The 25,399-nt window shown below is 45.1% G+C and overlaps 1 protein-coding gene across 5 annotated transcripts; it reads left to right on the top strand.

Moving 5' to 3' along the window:
* Positions 1 to 25,399, top strand: LOC103477421 (3'-5' exoribonuclease HELZ2). 5 transcript variants are annotated; one of them, XM_081616166.1, is made up of 19 exons: positions 1 to 1,386; positions 1,828 to 2,011; positions 2,234 to 2,341; positions 4,136 to 4,650; positions 4,735 to 5,373; positions 6,371 to 7,163; positions 7,400 to 7,475; positions 7,593 to 11,043; positions 11,152 to 11,237; positions 12,843 to 12,980; positions 13,056 to 13,211; positions 13,303 to 13,447; positions 13,591 to 13,707; positions 13,790 to 13,982; positions 17,808 to 17,957; positions 18,035 to 18,244; positions 19,237 to 19,390; positions 23,105 to 23,272; positions 24,968 to 25,399. In XM_081616166.1, exons 1-19 carry the CDS (start codon positions 44 to 46, stop codon positions 25,066 to 25,068), a joined length of 8,727 nt encoding a protein of 2,908 aa, XP_081472292.1. In that variant the 5' UTR covers positions 1 to 43; the 3' UTR covers positions 25,069 to 25,399. The 5 variants fall into 5 exon arrangements, 3 of the variants coding, with proteins under 3 accessions (XP_081472292.1, XP_081472293.1, XP_081472294.1); XR_014091094.1 differs by lacking the exons at positions 23,105 to 23,272; positions 24,968 to 25,399 and having other exon boundaries at positions 18,035 to 18,467; positions 19,237 to 19,369; XM_081616167.1 differs by lacking the exons at positions 17,808 to 17,957; positions 18,035 to 18,244.

The raw sequence follows: 25,399 nt of genomic DNA, 5'->3' as shown, positions 1-25,399 counted from the left end.
TGATGGTCCCCTGAACTTGCTCCAGCGCTCTGAAGGCATCGCCATGTTGTCTTCTCTGCAGTCGGCCTATGACCTTGCCCTGGCCTGTGGCCGCTGCTGCGTCCAGGAGAACCAGATCACCTTTACATTGAGACCTGGCCAGCACCGGTGTGAGCAGCAGGTGCTGCTCTGCAGAGCCAGGGGGGGCGGTGCTTGGAGGCCCGTCTCCAAACGGCCAGCGTTTCCAAACCCAAAGCGATACGAAGTGTGCTGGCACTTCAAGGAGGGCCATGGCTGCACCGTGCACAAGAACCGCTGCTCCTACGCCAGGAGTGATGAGGAAGCTGCAGTGTGGACCTTTGAAAAGCAGCATGGGATAGACCATCAGCAACTCTGCAGCATGTTGGCTCAGTCCAAGAGCAACAACGAACAGAAACCCAGTGGAGGAGAAGCTCAACTAGATCTGCTGGCTGCTCTGGATCTGAAGGTGGCTTGTGATTTATGCTCCAAACAGGAAAATGAAGTCACTTACAGCATCCAGTCGGTTATCCACAAGTGCAGCAGGAGTCTCCTCCTAGTTAAAGGGAAGGACTCGAGCCAGTGGAAGGTCATCTCTGAGCGGCCCACAGGTGCACACATGGGTCCCGGAGTCGTTTATAAAGTATGTGATTACTTTGTCAAGGGTTCTGGGTGTCCCAAGCACACTCTGGGTCAGGGATGCACCTATGCCAGGAGCTCTGAGGAGGCCACTGTGTGGAACCACCTCAGAGAGAAGAAGATCAGTAAAAGTGAGTTAATCAGACAAGTAGCCGAGTCGGACCCGGGTCCAGAAACTGCAGAACAGGCAGCTCAGAGCATTCTCCAGAACTTCTCTGGTAAGTTCATCGAGTTCTGCAAACATTGTTTTCTGGAGCGGCCAACAAAACTGTCGCCAAAGCGGTGGAACGAGACGTGCTCTGCAGACGCAGCTCACCGCTGGGAGCCGGTGTTGGTGCACCACCTGTCAGACGGTGGCGCCAAGCACATCGTGAGCCAGGTGCGCCCCCCGCCCACTCACTGCCACTTCACCTTCTGCAGCCACGTCAGGCAGGGTAAGCCCTGCTGGCACCCTGCTGGCCACTGCCAGAAGGCCCAGAGCGAAGTGGAGATGGCCGTGTGGAAGGTGGAGCGCAGCGGCCTCTCCGTCCGGCCTCAGCTCCTCCAGCTAAGCCGGCAGCGCCACCCGCAGGCCGAGCAGCTCTCCGTCTTCTGCAAGGTGTGCCTCTTGCTGCTGTCATCCCCAGAGAGCTTCTACAAGCACTGCTGCAGCCTGGAACACGCCCAGCTGCTGGCGCAGGACACCACCACCAGGTGGAGACAACGGCAGCCTCCACACAGCCGCCGGGCGGAGCTGTGGCTCTGTGACAGGTAAACAACTCATCTTTAGCAGAACCGACACCGGATCAAGACAAGGTTCTCCAGAGCAGGGCCCACATCAGGCGACTCTGATCTGATTTTATCTGGAATAACTCGGCACCAATCGACATCAAGAGACGAGCCGCACGGTTTTCTATTCAGTCGAACCATTTCTATGTTGATAAATTTACTCGTTTAGCAGAAACCCAACACCACGTCTCTAAATCAGATCAGAGTCTAATAGTACAGATGCTGGAAGTAAATCAGTTTTCTGTCCAGTTCTTTAGGAGGGAACTGGGTAAATATCAGCCTGATGCTGCTGAGCATCATCTGATTATATGGGAGAGTTTGCCTGACAAGGATTCAATCAGGACTGTCAAGTGTCAATCATCAATTCATCTTACATCAAAACACAGATTCTAATGCAATACTAACACAAGGTTTGCATTGTAGACCAAAAACCTGCGAATATGGGTCCAAGTGTCCTAAAGCTCATTCTGAGGAGGAGCTGCAGGAGTGGATGATGAGATCTGCAGAGGAAGAGGAGATCAGAAGCAGCATTGAGACTCAGGGCCTGATGTGCTACAACCAGCAGCTTCTGGACGATTACAGGAACAGCAGCAGTGAAGTCTACGTGGTGAGTATGAACCTCGTAAATGAGTTCAGTTAGCGCAGAGAGGGGATGATTGACCCGACTGTCTCAGTTCAGTGAAAGCAGAGAAAATTTCCTCCTGTGATGTTTTCAGACGTCAGAGACACAAAACCAGCAGATCCTGGTTTCCTCCTGTCTCTCTGGGATGGGTTGGGTTTGGCCACAACATCTAGCAATCTGACAGGTTTAACTTCTGATTCCCAACAGCTGTCTGAACAGGTCGATGATGTCAGCGTCTCCTGTGATGAAGATTTAACAGTGGAGAGAGGAAACATCTCTGCAGACCTCAGATGGACCTTCACGGTGGAGACAGAGGTAAACAAACTCTGTTCATATATGGAAACATTGAACCAGGAAAACCCAGTGATTCAGACAGGCTGCGTTCATCTGTGTAGAAGCAAATTTACACGTTTCGGTTGGACTGAGTATCCAGAAACAAAGCCAGACCAGAGGCTGAATGATCCAGAGCAATACGGACGATTGTGCAGCCAATATTTTCACAAACAGGTCCTGGTGGGGGCCGCAGTGTCCCAGCTGATTGCATCATTCAGCCACCAGTTTGCCCAGTAATAAACTGCAGGGCAAACTGATCACAGGTGTGAGGGCAGAGAGAGTGGCACAGATAAAAAATAGATCTAACACTAAAGAATAACCAGTACAAAGGAAGCTAGTAAATGTAGAAGAGCAAAGCTTAACTATAAACTTAGAATCTGGAGAGGCCAGTTAACCTGACAGTCATGTTTCTGGACTGTGGGAGGAAACCGGAGAACCTGGAGAAAACCCACCATGCAGGGAGAACATGGAGACTCCATGCAGAAAGACCGGGAATCGAACCCAGAACCTTCTTGCTGCAAGGCAGCAGCTCTACCAACTGCACCACTGTGCAGCCCTGACAATAACCAGTCACCAGAATTAAAATATGTTTATATATAAACGTCTACTAAATCAAACGCTTAGTGCGTCTAACTTTGGCTAATAAAAAACAGTCAAATAAGTTGCCAAGTGTAAATAAAAATATTTAAACAAATGAAACAAAATGCTGTGGTTCAACAGAACATTAGCTTTATAAGATGTGCAAAACTAAGAATTAGTTAATATAAAATAAATCTTCCTTTTAAAATTGCTCCACACTCAAACCAAAATATGTCACAAAAAGTAAAAGTTTGTGCTGACTTGGTGATGGTCTGGACTCATTTTCATTTCTTCCATCTGTCTCGGACATTTCCATTGAAGTAATGATGGTCAGTGTTTTAGCTTCCATGTTCCCACAACTGGAGCTGCAGGGTCAGTTTTGGTCCCCCAAACTTCCTCCAATCAGGTTCGTTCTTCAATCCACTTCCTAACACCAGAGAGGTCTTTTGTTTCACGTTGTGCAGAGATGAAGCAGCTGCGCTGCTGACAGCCAGATGTGCATCCTGAGTAGCAGTGGCCCAGTGTGTTTGTGTCTCTGGTGGGAGATCAGATCTACCGTCATCCTCCATGTTTGTTATCGGCTCAGCTGCTGTCCAGCCTCTGATGTTCAGGCTGCAGGATATAAACACTGATCAGAACAAACCAGGACAACTCTCCGTTATTAAAAGGTTTTCTGTCTCAGACTCTCAGTCGTCTGTCCGGCAGGTTTTAGGCGTTTCTCTGCTGCCACCCCTGACCTTAATGATGATTAACAGGCGTCTGCAGCACTTTGTGGCTTCTGAGGAGATCCTGTAATAAATGAAATGGTTTGTGGAGGAGCAGTGGGCCACGTCTAGACAGAGCATGGATATATGTTTCTATGTTAGCATCTGATTAAAGTATCACCAGCACTTTTTGACTATTGTGGCCAGCAGGGGGCAGGCTTGAGTCAGTTTCCACATGTCAGAAAGCTAAATGTGGAACCAGGAGGAACCACTGAAACCATCAGAGTACCCCAACCCCCTGGTGCTATTTGCTGCTGATTTATCCTCCAACTGCAAGGACACCACAGAGTCTTCTGCTGCTGTCTGAAAAGATGAGATGTTTAAGCGCCGTTTCTCTAAACTGGATCACATCTCCCACTCAGTGTTAAAAGTTGGTTGTGTCCAAGATGTTTTAAATCTTTGAAAACAAAAATTGTTCTGTGTTTTCTTGCAGAGACAGCTGCTGCATGTGGCTTTACTGAAGCAGGAACCCGGAGCTTCATTCAGCCTCACTGACAGCAGCTCTGAACCAAGCATCTACTCTGCAGGCGAAAGGTTCCTCAGTGACAACATGACCTATTCCATCACCGTATCGTTCACATCTACACACCCAGGCTTGTATGAACAGTGGTTGGTGCTAGATTTTGGAATTAGACCAGTCCTCTTGAAGAAACTGAAGGTCAGAGTTGGCCAGCAGTTGGGGGATGACACTAAGGAGCAAGTCTTCAATCATGGCGTCATCCTGCAAAGTGCAGAGCGCTGGAATCGAGGGAACAGGGTCATAATACCCTGTTCATACAGAACAGAAAAACAGGAAGAGTTGATGAAGGCGTACAAGCCTCCCCAGCTAACCCTTCTCTATAAGCCTTCCTGTTACAGCCAAGCAGCACTGACAGCTGAAAACTACAAGACAAAGATGCATGAGTTCCTGTACAATGAGGAGAGAGCTGAGGACCAAGTGGTTTCAAGGTAAATCCTCGTTTAACAGGTTTCTTTAACATGTCTCAAAATGGTTTCTGCTTTTTAAAAAGCATTTTGTGTTATTTTCTTTAGACTAAATATTTGTGGACAAATTACAACAATAAATAGGTTGAACGATCCAAAGTTTGGGATGGAGTTTGCTCGTCAAGGAGAACTTTTCTGTCCAGTTTCCATCCCTCGTAAGCTGACTATGGACAGTCCTGAAGGACTGGTACTGAAACGAAACGTCCAGTCAGCCCTGATAGCTCCTGTAGACTCTCTCCATCCAAAGTCCAAGGTTTATGAAGCCAAGGTTCTGAACCTCAGGACCAATGAGAACCAGATACACCTACAGCTGTCTAAACAGTGCTGCTCTGATCTTTCTCTGAAAGACAACCAATCTTATCAAATGGAGGTGCAGTTTCAGTTGGATCGTCTCAGCTTATGTACCATGCACAAAGCTGTAGACCTGCTTCCTGATACCACCAGAGTCCTGCCAGACCTCAAGCTCTGTGGAGTTCCTGTCAGTGATGTCACCTACAACAACCTGAACTCCAAACAGCAGTCTGCACTTGGCTTTATTACGGGGACCCATGATGGAGGAAAGTTCACTGCCCCGCTGCTCATTTATGGACCTTTTGGAACCGGGAAGACCTTCACCATGGCTACAGCAGCCGTCCAACTTTGCAGGCGTCCGCAGAACAAAATCCTGATTTGCACCCATACCAACAGGTAACTTGATTGGTTCAGAAAGTAGATTAAGAAATATTGATTGGTTTGGTAAAATGACCAATAGCAATTGGTCATCTTAAGGTTGGCCAACATCCACTCAGCGAATTATAAGCAATCCAGAAGGTAGAGATCAGTCATTTCAGCTCAGTGTGTTTTTATGTTTGGGTTCAGGATTGGTACTGAATTAGTACTAATATGCAGATTAACCCTCAAATTTTGATGAATTTTCTCTAAAGAACTTGGCAAATTGATTGCAGACGCTGTTGGAGTTCAGGTGATTCAGTCACAGGAGGGTTTGTGATTATGTCATCGTGTATCTAGTTGTTGGTTGTAATTGTCTACTTATTGATGTGAGTGCAGGAACTGGTTTGTGGAAAATAATTTTCCCTTTGGGACTAGAAAGCCTGAAGTCTATGTTCAGCCATCGACGAAGGTTTCTTTCACTTCTTACCGGTGGAGCATTTCTTCCTACCAGACACAATCTTCACTTTAATGGAATCAGTGATGTCTGAAATTTTAGAGTAGAAATGATCTATCAACACATCTACAGGGTAGAAGTGAGGGGGAAGTATAGATTTGGTTAAAAGGTTCTGCTTGCTGTCTGTAAAAGAATGTTGTGTAATAATATCAGTTTGACTACGTGAACAACTTAAATACAAAATTATCTGAGATTCATAAATTAATTGGGCAGGGACATTGCACATGAATAAATATTACTGTAAATGCACTAGAATTAGCCAATTGGCTATTTTACATCTGTTGTCCCTGGACATATGAAAAATGTCAACGCTTCCAGGAAGGAATTGTTTTGTCTGCTAGAAGTAAAACATAGAACAAGGGTCTGCTTTTTACCAGGACAAAACTTAAAACTATATAAAGTTTGGTATAAAGTTAGTGTGAGAGCTTATTTATGGCCTTTAACCTTGATTCCCAAATGTTCAAAAGATACCATTCAAAGCCTACTGGAGTTTTAACTTGTCCATTTTGTACCTTTCAGTTCTGCAGACCTGTATATCAGAGAACACTTTCATCCTGCCATCAGTAAAAATAACAAACTGAGGCCAATTCGAATCAAGGCCAACAGTGAAAAGGCTCTGTTTGCCACAGATGAGATCACCTTAAAATACTGTTTTCTCTCTGAAGATAGAAAGTCTTTTCTGCCCCCAAAGAAAGATGTTCTGGAAGACCACAATGTAGTTGTGACAACAGCAACAATGGCAGGACTGCTTCATGACCTGAAGCTCGCAGAAGGACTTTTCACCCACATACTGATCGATGAAGCCTCCCAGATGCTGGAATGTGAAGCTTTGTTGGCCCTGAGTCTCGCTGGGCCAAACACCAGAGTTATTCTCGCTGGAGATCACATGCAGATGGGACCACAGCTCTTCTCTGTGGACGACCACCGTCGTTCAGACTGCACGCTCCTCACTCGTTTGTTCCATTACTATCAAGGACAAAAATGTGACGCCGCCCAGAGCAGCAGGATCATCTTTAGTCAGAACTACCGCTCAACCAAAGAGATTGTGGAGTTTGTCTCCACTCATTTTTATGTTGGAAAGAGTGATGTGATTGAAGCCTCAGGAGACGTTCCAGCTCCTCCAAATGATCACGCTCTCCGGTTCCACCATGTTCGGGGAGAATGTGTCTTGGATATTGGGACTATGTCTTGGTATAACAAGCAAGAATCTTTTAAAGTCACTGAGGTTGTGGAAGACATTGTGAATAACTGGCCAACAAACTGGGGGCCCAAGGACCTAAAATCCATTTGTGTTCTGTCAGAAGGTTCTCAGGTAAAATTGTTTAAAGTAATCTTAATAACTAAAGTTTTTGTTGTATAAAATTGTACTTTAACATTTTGAAGTGTTTTTTTCCTGAAATGTTGATTTGTTAAAGTTCTTGTTGCTCCTGCTGTTGCTTCATTATCAAACTTAATGAACGCATACAGAAAATGGAAATATGCGATTGCCAAAATAAACTTTGTTGCCATTGATAGCATTTAATAATTTAAATAGTCATTTCTCAACAGGTTCGACAAATTCGATCCACCCTTTTAAGAAAAGGCTTCTCTGAAGTAAACGTTGAAACTCTCGCAAATGTCCAAGGTAACTTTCATCTAGTTCAAACCTCAATCCTGAAGGATTTCCTGCATGATGTCAAAGATCAAGAGTTGTCTGATTTTTCTTATGTTAGTTTGACCTAATTAATACATTTTTTAACAGGCAAACAGTTCAGAGCAGTCATCCTGACAGCTGTACAAACCCGTGACAGCCTTAAAGAGTCCAACCCGTCTGGCCTGCCTCTCTTCAATGATGCTCGTGTTTTAAACACTGCGATGACCAGGGCTCAGTCTCAGGTGACGGTAGTTGGAGATGCTGCAGCTCTCTGCTGCTTTGGGAAATGCTCCAGATTCTGGCAAAGTTTCATCCTCCACTGCCTCAGCAACAACAGTGTAGAACCGAAGCATTATACTGAAGGTTTCTTTGAACGAGATGTAGGAGAAACAGTCAGGTTTCAGAAGTTGGAAGATATAGATGAGAAAACCATGTCTGACTCAATTCTGCAAGAGCTGCGAGACGAATATGAACAGATGAAAACTGAATATAGTTCAGATGAAGACAGTTTGGAGTCTGAAGACTTTACCCACCAGAAGTCTGGAAAGTCTTTCAAAGTTTCTAGTGATCAACAACTGATAGAGTTACGTGAAAAACAACCAGAGTTATTCAAGAAAGGAAAGTTTGTGAAGGAGTCTTATAACAGAGGACATGTTGTAACATTTCATAAACCCACCTGGTGCATACATGTTCAAGGGAGATCCAACATGGGAAGGGCTTTCACTGGGGATGAAGTGGTCGTACAAACAGCCATGGGAGGGCAGCCAGCTAGAGTTCTTGGTATTGTCAAGGAAAATGAATCTGCCCGTGAATTAGTATGCTTCCTTGAGGAAGAAGATCACTCCAAGAGGCCTGCAGCTACCGGTAATAAGTTTGTAAAAAGGATAATGATGCCCATCAACAAAAATGCACCTAAAATAACCATTCTTCTCCTGGAACAAAGACGCAACTTTCTACCAGTATGGGAGGAAATCAGTGGATCCTGGACCATGGTAAGATCTCACCATGTCCGTGAGATCAGGGACAAGGCTTTTGTAGTGCAGGTGATTGGGTGGAAAGAGCATTGCCTTTACCCTTTGGGAAAAGTCACAGATGTTCTCCCAAACAGTGGGCCTCTTAATGACAGACTTTTTTTGTTGAAAGAGGAATTTGAGGTCAAATACACTAGTTTGGATACATATGAAGGTCTTCCAGAAAAAGATAACGACAGTGAAAAGAGGCAGGATGAAACTGAAACAATCACATTTACAGTTGATCCAGAAGGAGCAAAAGATCTGGATGATGCCATCAGCATTAGAGATACTGGAGACCATTATGAGCTGGGAATCCACATTGCAGATGTGGCAAGTTATGTGAGTCCAGGTGATGAACTAGATAAGTATGCAGAAGAACGAGGATCTTCACATTACCCAGGAGGAGAACCTATTCATATGTTCCCTGGAAACTTGAGCACTGGCCAATTCAGTCTTTTGCCGCATCAGGATCGCAGGGCGGTCTCCTTGATGCTCAAAGTGGAAAAAGAAACACACAAGATTTTTGAAGATCCAAAATTTCAGCTGTCCATGATCAGGTCCAAAAGGCAGTTTACTTATGAAGAGGCAGAAGACATCATCACCCAAAGATACAGAGATCCTCCCGCATTCAGCACAGAGGAGGACGGGGTCACTGTGGCCTACCACTTTGCTAAAGTTCAAAGGAAGTTAAGACTGGGGAGGGAGTGGGCTTATTACCAGGGTGATGACGACAGGTCGCCTGGGAAGCGTAAAGCCCACCAGATGATCGAGGAAATCAGTCTGTTCTTCAACAACTATACAGCAAAATACTTATGTATGTCCAAAGCCAGATATCACACACCGCTCCGCTGTCAGAGCAGCCCAGACCCTGAGAAGCTAGAAACATTCAAAGAGAAATGTGGAGCATTAATACAACTGTCCTCTAGTGTCAACCATGATGAAATAACTGTGCCTAACCCTGAGCCACACACTGAGCGTTTCCCCATTTTGGAGACTGTGTGGAACGACCTCCAGTCAGCTCTGAGAGAAAACGATACAGACAAACTGGTGGACCTTGTGGGTGCGGATGACATCTACCCTCTGCTCCAACCCGTTATTTACGAGTTGCAACGCTGCAGAAGCAAAGCATATTTAATCCGTTCAAAATCCTCTGAAGCAGCAGAGGTTGGACATCATTCTCTCAAGCTGAACCCTTACACACAAGCCTCCTCACCAATTAGACGTTACATGGACCTCATCTTACAGAGGCTCCTGCACTCTTTCATATGTAGCAATGCTCTCCAGTACACTCGTACTGAGATTACTGATCTGTGTCATCAGTTTGACCCCAATTCAAAGAAAGTTAAGCAGTTTGAGCAAAAGGCTCAACAGGTCTTTTATGCAGTGAGCACAAAACAGCAGAGTGCACCAAAGCTAGCCTTTGTTGTTTCTGCAGATCCGGATGAAGAGAGCTTCAAGGTGTTATTTCCATTCAACAGGAACATATTTCGTCTGCCTTTGTCCGTTATGTTCAGTGAATTACAGTTAGAGGACCAACCAACTTATGACTCTGAAAAAAAATACATCATGCTCAAATGGAAAAGGCGGATATATGCAGCGGATGAGAGGCTGATCCACCAAGAGTTGATCAAGATGTCAGGTCGTGGTCCATGCATTGAGATTCCACTGACAGTTTGGACAGCTGTGATTGAAGCAGTTCAAACAGAAAACCTGGATCAGGTCAAGTCCCTTCTGATGGATACCAGTCCACTTGGACCAGAAAACCTGGACCAGTCCAAGTCCCTTCTGATGGATACCAGTCCACTTGGACCAGAAAACCTGGACCAGTCCAAGTCCCTTCTGATGGATACCAGTCCACTTGGACCAGAAACAAAAGATTCACCATCTGCTTTCCAGCACTATGCTGACATTGATCTTCACCTGCAGCCAGGTGGCACCATGCCGGTGCAAATGACATCAGAAGGGAGTAGAGGTTGTCACATGCCTGTTATCCAGCTGGTGCACATTAAACCAATGTTTGAGATTTGTGTCCAACATGTCCACAACCCCATCTCATGTTATACACGGTCAGCACAAGAGCCAGCAAAGCTTTTCTATAAAGACACAAAGCAATACATGGAGATCTGGAAACCCATCTGTGAGATGGAATCTGCAGCGAATGCAGTGGAGGAAAGTGACGGCATCATCATTGAGAACCTGGAGGTTAAGTTCACTCAGAGGCTGGAAGACACTATGACTGGAAAATTCTTCTTACATCAGAAATGGATCACAGATTGGGTCATTGAATGTGACCTTGCTAAATGCTTGCTTTGCATTCGGAAAAGAGGTCTGAAATTGCTTTTACCTCTAGAACATTCTGCACCGGTCGACCCAAAAGAGTTTACTTGGGTGGCTCATGGTTTCACAACCAAAGTAGATTCTAGAAAAACTGGAAGTGAAGTGGATTTCCATGTCAGTCACCTGCCAATGGAACGTGTTCCTGAATGTGTTTTTAAGAGAAACACACTTTTCACTGCCGAGATCATCCCAAAGCTCCTGCCTGACATGTGAGTTTACATTTCCTTCAGTTCCTCTTTTAAAGCTCTTCAACTCTGGTTGGTGATGAAATTCATTCATTTTCTCTAAAATGAATGTCTGTCTTTGTTTTCCTACAGCCGGAAAGAAGCTGCTGTTATCAACCTTGAAACAGCATGTGACCTAGTCAAGAGGATTGCACTAGGCCATAAGATTCCCAAAAAAGGTAAGAAAAGTACTGAACACCCATCCACCCATTAACTAAACTGAAAGGGTTATAAAAAATCATTGCAGAGAGGATTTATTGTCTGGATAGTTATTAGAGAGGCAGAGTAGATTCTGGTCAGGTCTCCAGTCTGTGGGCGGGCAGATGGACAGAACAGTCCATTTAAAATAGTTTGATGATCTCGTAGTTGCCAAACTAGCTCTGGTGGTACCTACCGTGTTTCCCCGATTGTAAGACGTATCGGGGGTTTCAGGGGGGTCGGCTAATATAAGCCGTACCCCGAAAGTAAGACGAAACACGGGGGTATTGCCGCCTCCCTCTCATCTAGCTGCGCGCCGCCTCCTGGCCACGTCCGCACCGTCCCCCTCTCCATACGTCACCGCACCGTCCCTCTCTCCATACGTCACCGCACCGTCCCTCTCTCCATACGTCACCGCACCGTCCCTCTCTCCATACGTCACCGCACCGTCCCTCTCTCCATACGTCACCGCACCGTCCCTCTCTCCATACGTCACCGCGCCGTCCCTCTCTCCATACGTCACCGCACCGTCCCTCTCTCCATACGTCACCGCACCGTCCCTCTCTCCATACGTCACCGCACCGTCCCTCTCTCCATACGTCACCGCACCGTCCCTCTCTCCATACGTCACCGCGCCGTCCCTCTCTCCATACGTCACCGCACCGTCCCTCTCTCCATACGTCACCGCACCGTCCCTCTCTCCATACGTCACCGCACCGTCCCTCTCTCCATACGTCACCGCACCGTCCCTCTCTCCATACGTCACCGCACCGTCCCCTGCACTTGTCACTGCCGCCTCCTGCTTAAAATGCGGTAATACAATACTGTTCAGGTTGTTAATAAATGTTAATTTTATGGTTAAAACAAAAAATTCGACAATTTTTTTCCAATACAAGACATACCCCGAAAGTAAGACATAGTGGGGCTTTTGGGGATAAAAAGAAAGTAAGACACCGTCTTACTTTCGGGGAAACACGGTACTAGACCAAAGAGTAGCTGGATATCATAAAACTGTTCTGGTCTTTACCAGCAGCAGGAACGTTTTAAATCTAACCTCAGATTCAACACTGATGTTATTTATATTGTCCACCAGACACTAAGTCTCAATTTTCCAATCAGATCTCATTTGTTTTATCTGGTTTAGTGTTAAGTACTGATAATGTTATTGTGGCGACGTTAACATTCATTTTGACACCTAGAGTTTAATCTTAAAAGTGGCCTTTAATGCTGTCTTAGAGTCAATTGGCTTTACTCAGAGAATTCACAATGCTTCCAACTCTTATCGTACTTTAGACCTTGTGTTGACATTTGGCATCAAGAGTGAAGAAATAACAGCACTAACACACGAGAGTGATTGCCAGTGCTCAGACCTTCATCATAGCTCTAATTCATCCCATATTGTACAATGATTTCACCAATTGGAACCAAGTATATTGCAAAGAGCCAGAGCCGGGTCGAACTCTATTAACAACCCTGGAGTGTGAAGATTTATTCTTCACATGAACACACTGCAATCAAGCTAGCAGAGTCCAGCCCTCTTGATTCAAGTGACACAAATTTATGTTGTGTGCTGCTTAATCTTCCAGTTATGCCAAGCAGTGTGCTGAAACACCAGATCGCCAGGAAAAAGTTGCCAGCAGACCTGCCAGAGCTTAATGACAGTCAGCTTCAAGCGGTTGCAGCTGCTCTAAATAACAGCTTTACCCTGATACAAGGACCACCAGGTGGGAGCAGAAATGTGATTAATATTCCTGTTTCCACATGCAGCGTTAAAGGTCTCCTTTTTATTTGTCTGACAGGAACTGGGAAGACGGTGGTGGGCGTGAATATTGTGTACTGGTTTTTGGAGAGGAACTCTAACAACCCCAGGATATCTGAAGACCGAAGAGACAAAGACAAACAGGAAGTCATTCTCTACTGCGGTCCGTCCAACAAGTCAGTGGACGTTGTTGCAGGTAAGTTTACTTTCTGAAACGATGTTTAAATTGGTTCTGGTTGAACATTGGGATCTTGATTGGGAGCCATGTGTGTCTGATTGATCCACAGAGTATTTGATGAGGTTTAAGAAGAGTCTTCGGATCCTCAGAGTCTATGGCCAGCAAGTAGAGAACGTTGAATACCCTTATCCAAACAGTGACCTGCAGTTTTCCCAAAGGTCACTTCGCCAGGACAAGTCCAAGCCAGAGCTCAGGTACTGCACTGTTTCAGTTAAGACTCTCCACAGGTAGCATGTCTGCAGTGTGCAAGCAGCTGGAAAGATGACCTCACTGCTACTAGTGACTTCTGAGATGTTTCCTTATTCGTCTATACTTACTTGTGTTGCATTGATTTTAGGAGCATCACTTTGCACCATCGCATCCGTGAGCCGCAAAACCACCTTTCAGAAAAAATCAAACAATTTGATGAACGGATTAGGCTTAAGGAAGTCTTGACTCCTGAGGAGGTGAAAGAGTAAGTCTAGTGTTTTCATCATACAGCTCAATAAAATGAAATGGATATAAAAACAAGAGATCTTCTTTGTTTTTTCATGCAGATACAGGCAGACTCTCAGAGAAGCTCGGATTCTTGAGCTGAAGAGACATGATATCATACTGTGCACGTGCACACAGTCATCCACTCCCATCCTCTCCTCCACCGTCAGTGCACGTCAGATCCTGATCGATGAAAGCGCAATGGCCACCGAACCCCAGACTCTGATTCCGTTAGTCTGCAACAATCCAGAACAGGTTCTGTCTCCTTCTTAAAACGCTCCATTCTGTGTTTCCTCATGTTGCCCAGCCTAACCCTAAAGGTTTTTCCACCAAATGTCCTGGTTTCTCAGACTTCACTGTACCATGCTGTCTGACGTGGTTTCCAGATTCATAGATCCTCAATGATTTTTAACAGCCATGTTTTAGTTCAGGTCAGTTTTAATAATATCCCAAAAAGAATTTGATTTACATCATGCATCATAAACATTAAAACAAAAGACACATCCAGAGAAGACATCACATCTAGTCCCTCGATATATCAAAACTCCAAATTGATGATTAATTGATGAAGATGTCCTACTACTCTCAGATGCAGTTAATTCATCATAGCACAGGATGCATTGAAGTGCATTGTGCTCCCAAAATAACAAATGTAAACTTGTATTATTTCAAGAACCAGAGATTAAGCTATCTAAGTAAAACCAGCAAATTTCATCGAGTCATTGACTTGCTTCATCTCTCCTCCTGGGACCAATTATTGGAGAGGAAAAACTCCCCTTTAACAGGAAGGAACTTCCAGCAGAACCAGAACCGGTACCATGTGACCCAACCAGCTGGAGGTTCAGAAGAAGAAACAGATGAACTGATGTTGGATTATTTCTGATGTTCATGAAAGTAGAACCAGCAGGAGAGGGAGAGCGATTAGGTGATGGCAGCATCATGTCAGCCGCCTCCAGGAAGGAATCAGCCAATCAGAACACAGAGCAGGTGCAACTCCATTTGTATAAGAATGAAAAACTGTTGGCCTTTTGTTGATTTGTGTTATTTCAGGGAAAAAAATACCTTATGATTCCCGCCACAGGCGACCGCCAGCATCACATGAAATTGGTACAAATGTAACACAATCATGGATCCAGAGTGAACCAAATCATACATATTCATGATAATGGTTAATACAAGAGCATTGATACATAATCTTGATGACAACTTATGAAGAAATGTCCATAAAGCACATATAATACAGAGTGATTGAGTAATTGAAGTACTGAATCATAATAACCAAAGTCTTTGTAGGAATAATATTGTCACATAATGGTTGTGCTCATTCATGCACTCTCTTATGTTCACATTCTCACTCAGTGTGTTCCTAGGAACACACTAGGAACACGTGTGTTCCTAGTCTATTAATTATGTGTAGGCCACCCGTATTGTTTTGTAATTGTGTAACGAATATGTGTAGTGGTGAATCCGAACAGTGTCTTTCCCATGAGTCCATTTCATTCCAACCCAAGTTCTTTCATTTCCCTTGAACTCTTTAAACCGGAGGTCTCATTCTCGCGGCCCGCGGGCCAATTGGGCCCGCAGGACGATGTCTCGTGGCCCCACCGTGATATGACAGTATAGCATTAGTGCGGCCCACAGGGTGAGCGGACCTCTGAAGGAAGTCCCGCCCGCCGTTCCTCGTCATGGCTGACATTCGGTGCTAGGCTAAGCTACACCGACTTCATGCACACTACGCTTGTAACAATAGAGCGGCGGATGATGGACCAGTCCGGTACCAGGCGGATGATGGACCAGTCCGGTACCAGTTTCCTTTCCCTGCAGTCGCCATTCCGGTACTTTCTACCATTAATGCCACAATCAAACGCAGAGAAAGGCGACTGGTACCGGGCTGCTCGCCATCCGCCAAGCTGTTCTGACAAGTAGAAGCGGTGATGACGTCACGCGTCCAGACGTCCTCCATCGTTGCTAGCTGGCTAAAGACTTGTATGAAACAGAACAAGAGCGACGCCAAGTGGAATAAACTAAATTTTGTCACACCCTCATCATGTCTTTGTCAATCCAAAGCACCTGCAGTTCATGTATTGGTTAAATAATTACATGTTGATGACATTTGAGGATATTTTTAAAATGTTTTTTGTGGAATCCTTTATGCGGCCCAGCCTCACCCAGACTCTGCCTCCAGCGGCCCCCAGGTAAACTGAGTTTGAGACTCCTGACTTAGACCGTTGAACAAATCACAAGCACTTTTAGTTCAGGCATCGAAATGTCCTTGATCTTAGCAGTCCTCTGAATTGGTCATGGGTTCTCCGGTCCAGGCGGTCTTGTGCATTAGTCCGTCTGATGTTCACCGTCCTTTGTCATCCACCTGTATACAGTCACCAAGATCCATTTCCTCATGATAGGGTTAGGGAGCACACAACACACAAGCAGGAAAACAACAATTAGTACTACTACTAGAGTTATTCCTAGTTTGGGTACTAAGGCTCCCCAGTCTTCCTCCAGACCTTTCCATAACCAGATGCTCTTTCCTGCATTTTCTTTTAATTCCGCTTTCAGTTCACTCAGTTAGTCATTACTACTCTAAATGTAGCTTTTGGGAGGTTTGCATATAGATGAACGTGCAGCATTGATTTGCAAACCGTTCTAATAAGCACGCAGTAAGAACAAAATCTCGTCGGGTCACCATTTTGTAGAATTGAAAGGCGGCTAAACTCAAATATATAAGTAAAAGAAATAATGCACAGAGACTTATTTTTTTTGCTCCTTTAGGCCATAGATGGGTTGGGAGATTTATTACAACACTTCCATGGATACATCTTACAACTTCCTCAGTGCAAAACCAAAAATCTCCCCATATTCCTAACATCACCCTTTTTTATAGAATCTTATCTCTACTGGTGTAAGTTGGGAAGTTTCGACCAACAGCATTACTGCCCTTGATTTACGTAAAGATGGATTGTGTATTTGGGACCTCTGGAAGTCAACATCTGCTCCATTTCCATCAATCAATGGTTGCACTTATCTGTCCAAACAGCTTCTTTCCAAATCACATTTGGTCCAATTTGTTCTTTGCATGCAAGGAAAGGGAGGGTGTCCGGTCAGCTCGACCCAGACTGACCTGAGGCTACCATTTATGGAGTTGGGTAACACTTTATTTGAAGGCGTGTGCATAAATCTGACATAACATCTGTCATGAACATGAAGGAGTCTTTATGAATGTCTATGACTGTTGTCATGAAGTGTCATTCGGTAAATGACATTTTTATTCCAAAGTTGCCCTAAAAGTTGCTTTAGCTTTAAAAGTCCATTAAAAGTGCCAACCTAACCCTATATAACAACACTTTAATGCAAATTTAGCACTTCTAGTGGGCTTTTCATGCAACTTTTAGAGCAACTTTGCATCAAAAGTGTCATTATTTACCGAATGACACTTCATGACAACAGTCATAGACATTCATAAAGATTCCTTCATGTTCATGACAGTGTCAAGTCAGTCTTATGCACAATAAAATTTTACATGGAGTTGTTTCGCAAGAACAACTCCATAAATAGCATTTCCTCTTTTACACCATGGAGAGAAAATAACAGACAACATTAAGTTAACAGTAGAAATATCAGTGCAAAGTAGAGCAGTAGGAGAAGGAAGAGGAGTGGTCAGTAAGCCTGTAGCAGCATAAATACAGAAATATCTCAGAATAACCTCAACCAGCTGTCAGCTTTATCAGAGAGGAAAGTTTTAATCCTAGTCTAGCATTTGGGGCAAACTCAGTCATTTAGCAAATCTTCCCCATGTAGTGCTTCGGTGCTAGCCGAGGTTTGGCTAGTGTCTCCCTCATCAAACACCAGGACTTGCGTCATTGTCTTGAGGCCTGGAGTCGAGTATCCCTGGTTTATAGGATGGTCTAAAGAGGTTTGTCTCTTGCTACGTCAGATGGCACAGGGTTTCTACAGTATTTTAACAAATAGTTGAATATTTCAGAAAAAAAACTGTTTGAATCCACAGACAGTAAAGTTTCTCCAGCAGCCTGGTGTCTGCTGGCTTCTGTCTGACCTCTGAACTTTGTGGCGGTCTGCCAGGTGGTGCTGATTGGGGACCACCAACAGCTTCAGCCAATCGTGAAGAACCAGAGTGTGAAGAAGCTGGGGATGGCCAGGTCTCTTTTTGAGCGCTACTTCTCCAGGCTCCATAAAAACACGGCTGTGATGCTGGACACCCAGTACAGAATGGTGAACATCAAATATCTCCTCAATGAGTAACAGCAGCAGTGCACCATAACCCATCATGCTGTGTTTGGTTTTAACAGCACCAGGGCATCTGTGAGTTTCCCTCAAAGCAATTTTATGAGAGCAAGCTGAAGACGGGTGTGGAGCAGCCGAGCAGCCTCTTGCGTGTTGACGGCAAGACGATGCCGATCGTGTTTGGACACGTTGAAGGAGAAACTATTCGTTTGGTGGTGAAGACTGCAAAGGGCAACAACAAATCTAAAGTCAACCACAATGAGAAAGAGAAAGTGGTATGTAACATTTTCTGTTCAGCTACCAGAACCAAAACGTGCTGGAGTGTTAGAAGATGGTAACTTTTCCAAGAGCATCTCAAGGTCATGTCATTGATCCATCGAGGGACTCGGGAAAGGATTGTATTGATTCCAAGCAGGAGTTGCTTTATACATGATTAAACCTGCAAGTAGAGGAAGAGGAGGTCTAAAAGTGATGATGATGATGAAAAACTAAATAAAGGTATTCTCTTCACCAGTCGCTATCCATGCTTTAATATCATAATATGCTATTCAATTCTGTTTATTTCTATAGTGCCACTTCATCTCACTTTACAAAAAATAATTAAATTCAATCATTCTAACTGATCCTAGTTCTCAAACTGTACCGTTTGCTCTAATTGTTCAGAAGTTTCTATCCAAGGAAGCCCAGCAGGTCCTTACAGCATTCACTCCTCCTGGCCAGCAGGGGGTGACAATCACTTAATGGAATCATTAACTTTACAGCAATTCCTCATACAGTGCGTAGCAACAGTGGAGAGGAAAAATTCCCCTTTAACAGGAAGAAACCTCCAGCAGAACCAGAACCGGGCTCAGTACCATGTGACCTGACTGACTGGAGGTTAGCAAAGACAGCAGAAGAAGAAACAGAGGAACTGATGTTGATGAAAGTAGAACCAGCAGGAGAGGGAGAGCGATCAGGTGATGGCAGCATCATGTCAGCCGCCTCCAGGAAGGAATCAGCCAATCAGAACACAGAGCAGGTGGAGAGAAAATGACAGCAAACGGTGCAAACTGGAGAGTAGTAGAAGAAGAAAGAGAGGAGGAGTGGCCAGTTTGTCCTGCAGTATCTGAAGCTACTTTCCTGATATTTCAAATTCAAAAATACTTTGTTGATCCCAAAGGGAAATGAAATGTTGTAACTATTAGTGATGGCTGTTGGCAGGAAAGTTTCCTGTAACGGAATCATAATATTAAATGAAGGATTTTAATTGCTGCCGATTGTTTTTCAGACACAGATTGCTGAAAGGCTCGTAAAAGCAGGAGTGGATGAGAGCAGCATTGTGGTTCTGTCTCCTTATAACGCTCAAGTAGCAGAGATCCGAGAGGAGCTGACCAAGATGAAACTGGGAGGAATTACAGTGACCACCATCACAAAAAGCCAAGGTAAAAGTTTCTCTGCGACCAGATCCAGGGTCTCGTTACAAAACTCTGCTTAGCATCTATGTTAAAAGTCTACGTGGCTTTGTAGACCATACCTGGTCCACCAGGCTTCAGTCCTCCAATCGGTTATGGTTAAAACCAGTGACCTCTTTTTTCAGTAACCAGTAATCCAACGCGTTGCTATTTCAAACCCAGTAGTCAGACTACAGTCACTGGGTCATATATTAGCTGAACGACGTGGAGCTTCGCGCTCCAGAAACATCCAGACTAACATGAGCAGCGTAAAAACGTGGAAACAGCCACGAATGAGCGAGTCAGTAAAGCTGTGCGACTAAACGCCACTATAATAATGAACATGAAGATCAGAGTCCCAGTCTGTGCAGCAGCCGTCTGAGCTGTGGAGCTGCAGGAGGAGCTCTGTGTGCCGCCAGCAAACGCAGGGCCGTAACACAGAGCCTGGAGGCTGGGGGCCACCAGGGGGGCCACCAGGGGGCCTCCAGCCTCCAGGGGCCCTCTAGGGGGGCCTCCAGGGGGGCCTCCAGGGGGGCCTCCAAGGGGCCACCAGGGGGGCCTCCAGGGGGCCCTCCAGGGGGACTTTCAGGGGGGCCTCCAGGGGGGCCACCAGGGGGGCCTCCAGGGGGGCTTTCAGGGAGGCCACCAGGGGGGCCACCAGGGGCCCTCCAGCCTCCAGGGGCCCTCTAGGGGGGCCTCCAGGGGGGCCACCAGGGGGCCTCCAGCCTCCAGGGGCCCTCTAGGGGGGCCTCCAGGGGGGCCACCAGGGGGGCCTCCAGGGGGGCCTCCAAGGGGCCACCAGGGGGGCCTCCAGGGGGGCCTCCAGGAGGCCCTCCAGGGGGGCTTTCAGGGGGGCCACCAGGGGGGCCACCAGGGGGGCCACCAGGGGGCCCTCCAGGAGGCCTCCAGGGGGGCCACCAGGGGGGCCTCCAGGGGGGCCTCCAGGGGGCCTCCAGGGGGGCTTTCAGGGGGGCCTCCAGGGGGCCCTCCAGGGGGGCTTTCAGGGGGGCCACCAGGGGGCCTCCAGCCTCCAGGGGGCCTCCAGGGGGGCCACCAGGGGGGCCTTCAGGGGGGCCTCCAGGGGGGCCACCAGGGGGGCCTCCAGGGGGGCCTCCAGGCTCTGCAGCCTGTGTGCTGGACACACAGAGACACACACAGATTACTGACGTTTAGCTTTGGACTGTTGCAGCATTAAACAGTTCAGCTCAACCTAATGAGTGGAAACACATTGTTGATGTTACTATTATAATTACAATTAAGGCAAAGATCAAAGTCATTTTCACAGGTGGAGCGTTGCTGTTAGCAGCTGCTGGAAGCAACTAAACAAGTTACTTTGTAACTTAGTTACTTTCCAAACCAAGTAATCAGAAATATAACTAAGTTACTTTATCAAGGTAACTATGACATCACTGGTTAAAACATAATTTCATGAGCCAAAAATCAATATGAGTGAAGAGTTGAAAGAATCTCATTTCCAGAAGCCGTTGTAGCAGCGTGATAAAAGGTTTCCACGCCGCCGTCATGATTCTGATGGGAGGTTTCACAGTTCAGGGTGAATGTTATGAAAATATTAATCTGCTTTGCTCTGGCAGTTTGGGTTTCCAGCCACTGCCCCCTGCAGGTTATAGTGGAATAGTGCACCAGATCGTCTGGCCCTAATTGCTAGAAGACATTTTAGTTTTTAATGGACTCACCTAGAAGCCAGCCTTCATCTAGAGCGCCACCTGCAGGCTCTTCCCTGCTTTGCTCCATGATGAAGGAGTCATGAGCCAGAAATGTGGTCCATGTTGGAGCCACCAGATCTTGGCTGTCAATGAAAACGTGTTTCTTCCTGATTGCCTCTTTGCGAGGTCTGCCAAAAGCGCCAACGCATCTGTTATATCAGAGACGCACGGCGTTGGCGTCCATCAGCCTGATTCTGACACCTGCTCACATCTGATGTGTTGATCTTTGGTCCACATCATGTTGAGAGGAAGACAATATGCAGAAATGTTGGCAGACTTTAAGTTGGCTTATTGGGCTTTGCTGAAATATCCTCTAGCATAAACAGGGGCGCCGCCAGGAATCTTGGCCCCCTGACCAGCTGCTGTTCCAACGTTTTGAGTCTAACTGACCCATAAATATCATCAGTTTTAAAGGCTGCATCTGATTTCTTTGGTTCAATACTGATAATTAGCTCAATATTTACTATTTTACTGCTATATCAATATTTGCTGCTCATGAATTTATCATCCAACAGTCCACATCCAGGATGCTAGTAGGTTGTTAATGTTTTCTATTAGTTTAGATACTGAAACGTCTCCATGGCAACAGTCTATAGCAACAAGCAAAATACACATGAAGCAATCCAGACTTCTAAACATGCTAGTAGCTGCATTTTATTCAGTTTAACTTTAATAAAATATGTTTCTCCATATTTGTTACAGCTGTCACCATGTAGCAGTTTGTTATGAGGCAGATAATCTGAAAACAATCAATCTCCTCCATCTGCTTCCTGAATTACTGGTTAAAGTGATGCACCGTTCTGACCAAAACAACCAATCAGAACCAGGAGGAGGGTCTTAGCGCCGTCAATCATCCTCATTCACTCACTGCTAAATGTGCTAATGGGGGAGAAACAACTTATTACAGGAAACTGTTTATCTGCCATCATTGGTAGCTATGCTAACTAACCTGAGCATTCACAACAGGCTATGCTAGCTGCAGCATAGGGATGAGCAGCAACATGAGATGGTGATTGACAGCACTAAAATTCTCCTGCCTCTGATTGGTTGTTTCTAGCACTGGGAGAAAGCAGAGGAAATAGATTTTTCACAGATTACCTCATATCATAATGTCACAATGACAGTTTTAACAAATATGTGAAAAAATATGGATAAAAATGTTACATACTGCAGCTTTAATTTCACTCAGGAGAGGACGGGTCAGGAGGGACGTGGGTTAGAACTGCTGCTGACTTACTCACCTCTCTTGGAGAAAAACTGGGTTCTAAATTAACACTCTTGCCTTTTTCTTTTTGTTTGAAAACCTGATTTTATAACTTTTCTTAGCAGCTTAGCAACAGCCAGTCGTTCGTGTTTCCACTGTCTGCTGCTAACAGCGTCACTCTGAGCTCCAAGCAGGAACGAACCGTTTAACCCAGACGGGGGGATCAGGGCAGATATGGATGTTTGTTTATTGATCTGGGAGTGGAAACATTAAAGTTTTACTGCTAAAAACAATCTTTGAAAATACAATCGGATTAATTTTGTAATTGACAGACCCCGATTTTTATTTTATTTTTCCCATTTCTAAGAACAAAAAACAAATGACCTCTTGTGGAGGGCCCCCTGCTGGTCAGGGCCCTAGTATTGTCACCACTTTCCCCCCCTATACCGCGCCCCTGAGCATAAATAAAACTGCTCACTGCTTATAATAAAGTCGATCTTTGATTAAAGGTTAGATAATCAGAAGTAGTGGCTTCAGTTCTGCATTGCCAGTTTCCCCCCGGCTCCAAAAAAAAGGTCACTCTGGGTCAGAGGTCGTGTGAGACCGCATGTTTTCCAGCTAAGTATATTTCCAGAGATGACCTTTGGTGGGAAGTAAAGTTTCAGTTCCTACTTTGTTTGGACACCCCCGCCTCGCCGCTGTGCCGTGAAACGAATCGATGTTCTTCCTCAGCCTGGTATCAGAACCAAACCAAACCCAAATCCTGTTTTCTCCCAGGGAGCGAGTGGCGCTACGTGATTCTCTCCACAGTCTGCTCCGTTCCCAGTGGAGAGCTTGAGAAGGAACCGGATGGCGCCTGGATGGCCAAACATGTTGGCTTTGTAGGAGACCCCCACCAGATCAACGTAGCCATCACCAGAGCCAAGGAGGGGCTGTGCATCATCGGTAAGGACCGACTGGACCAGAGCAGGGATTCAGAACCTTTTTTACCTGGGGGTCCAAGTTTTCCAGTCCAAAGTGACCCAGGACCCATTTATATACTAACCATCTATTGGTTTAACAAGTTGACCTGTTCAGTACAAAAATCAAATCCATTTATGGTTTACCATCAAAAACAGAATAAAATGTCATCATAATGAGATAATCGGAAGATTTGTTGATCATTTGGACTCAAATCTGCATGTAGAACATCTGATCAGGCCAGAAATTCATGGAACGGATCAAACAGCAACAGGAGAAAAATTCTGAGATGAAAAGTTCTAGAAAAAAAAAAACAATCATCTGGGATTATAAAATTTAACATTTTCAACTTTTGAAACTCAGAAATTTCTGGGTTTTTAGAAACTTGTTTAATCTCAAAGTTTCTGTTTTTATGAAAGCATTTCTAAGGTTTTTGGCATAAAAATGATCATTTTTATATCTAGTGGCTCTAGATAACTAAAAAAACGTGGATTTAGTGTTTGCAACAGCAGTAGATCAATAATCACATTCACTGCTGTTCTCTTCCCATTATGATTGATTTGTACTTCATGTCCTGGTATGTTTCGTTGTTTTTTATTTTATTTTTTAACCCGTCTTTTTATTGGCACTTTGTTTTTTATTCTTGCTGTAAAAATTGCCCATTTGGGATAAAAATAAATTAGAATTGAATTGAAAACGTGGAAAATGTGAAAATTGGTTAAATGAAATTTTGTGCTCAAAAGTACATTAAAATAAATAATTTTCAAATTAAATGTACTGGGGGAAAAAGTAAAGTACTAATGAAAATATAGGTTTATAATCTGCTAATTAATTTGAAAACTGCTTCAACTGACGGAACCGGAAGCTGCTGACCAACAATTGGAACCGATTATCTTTGGACGAACCAGCTGCGCTTTGATTCTCGTTCCTCCGGACGCAGCTGACCCGGTCGGGCTCCGGTGGTCGCGGCTCGCTGACCCACTGGGTTCACTGGTGTTAATGGGAAGAGGAGCTTCAGCCCTGAGCTGCTCTGAATGTCTGCAGCACCGTTAGCTGTAGCCTAGCGGCTGGTTTCTTCTGCTGCTCATCACCGCTTATTAAACAACTGACTGGCACATCACTGCCACCAAGTGGGAGAAATATGTATTGCAATTGGGTGCTTGAATTCTGATAGCAATGTAGAAACATTGCTATCAGAATGTTTCTACATTCTGATAGCAATGTTTCTGCTTTCTGTAAACTTTGCTGACCCGCGGCCCACAGATAAAAACCTCTAGGTGGCGCTGGCGGCCCAAATGTGGGCCACGGCCCTGTGGTTTAGAATGGCTGGACTAGAGGGACGGACGGTTAGGTCTGCTCCAACACACCTGGCGTCTGACTGCCAGTGATGCAGGTGAAAATCCGGTACCAGTCCAACAGTACCAGGCTTTTGTAATAATTTTCCAATCATTTTGACCACTTAAAAACACTTTCCACTAGAGCTACATCCTCTCACATTTACACACCGATACACAGATCGGTGGACAATTTGCTCAGAGGCACAAATCAATCTTACAACCTTCTAATCACAAGACGACACAGACCTTCCCAGATAAAGGTCCGCTTCCGGTCCAGCATCTGGTCCAGAATCAGATCCATCCTTGACTCTTCTTCTTCTTCTTCTTCCCTTTTCTGGGAAAGGCAACCAGAAGCTGCTGCAACTCAGCCGTTCGTGGCGCCACCTGCTGGACTACTACTGTCTGCACAGCGCACTGACGGATGCAGAGAAGATCTCTGTCTGAAGCTGGGACGGAAACCATGGAAACCACACGACTCTCATGTGTCACTGCTTTACCACTTTCCAGACACTTTGGTGATTTTACATAAATTATTGATGTGTGTGATGAATTTCTATGTAAAAGTAAAAATCATGTTTGTTGAGAATATTAATGCAGCTGAACTGGAAACAAACGGGTCCGGTTCTGATTCTGCCCTGGATGAATTTATCCAATCACTGATCTCAGGTTTTTATGGCTGTAAGGAATCATCTCTGATGATGTTTTACTTTAATTTAAGGAGCATAATTTTAAATATTAATTGTTTCTTTTGGTCTCATTAAACTGGGTTAAACAA

The sequence above is a fragment of the Poecilia reticulata genome, chromosome 15, assembly GCF_904066995.2.
Source record: "Poecilia reticulata chromosome 15, P_reticulata-male-v2, whole genome shotgun sequence".
NCBI lineage: Eukaryota > Metazoa > Chordata > Actinopteri > Cyprinodontiformes > Poeciliidae > Poecilia > Poecilia reticulata.
Note: the sequence above shows the minus strand (reverse complement) of the source record. Positions and strands in the feature narration are given on the sequence as shown.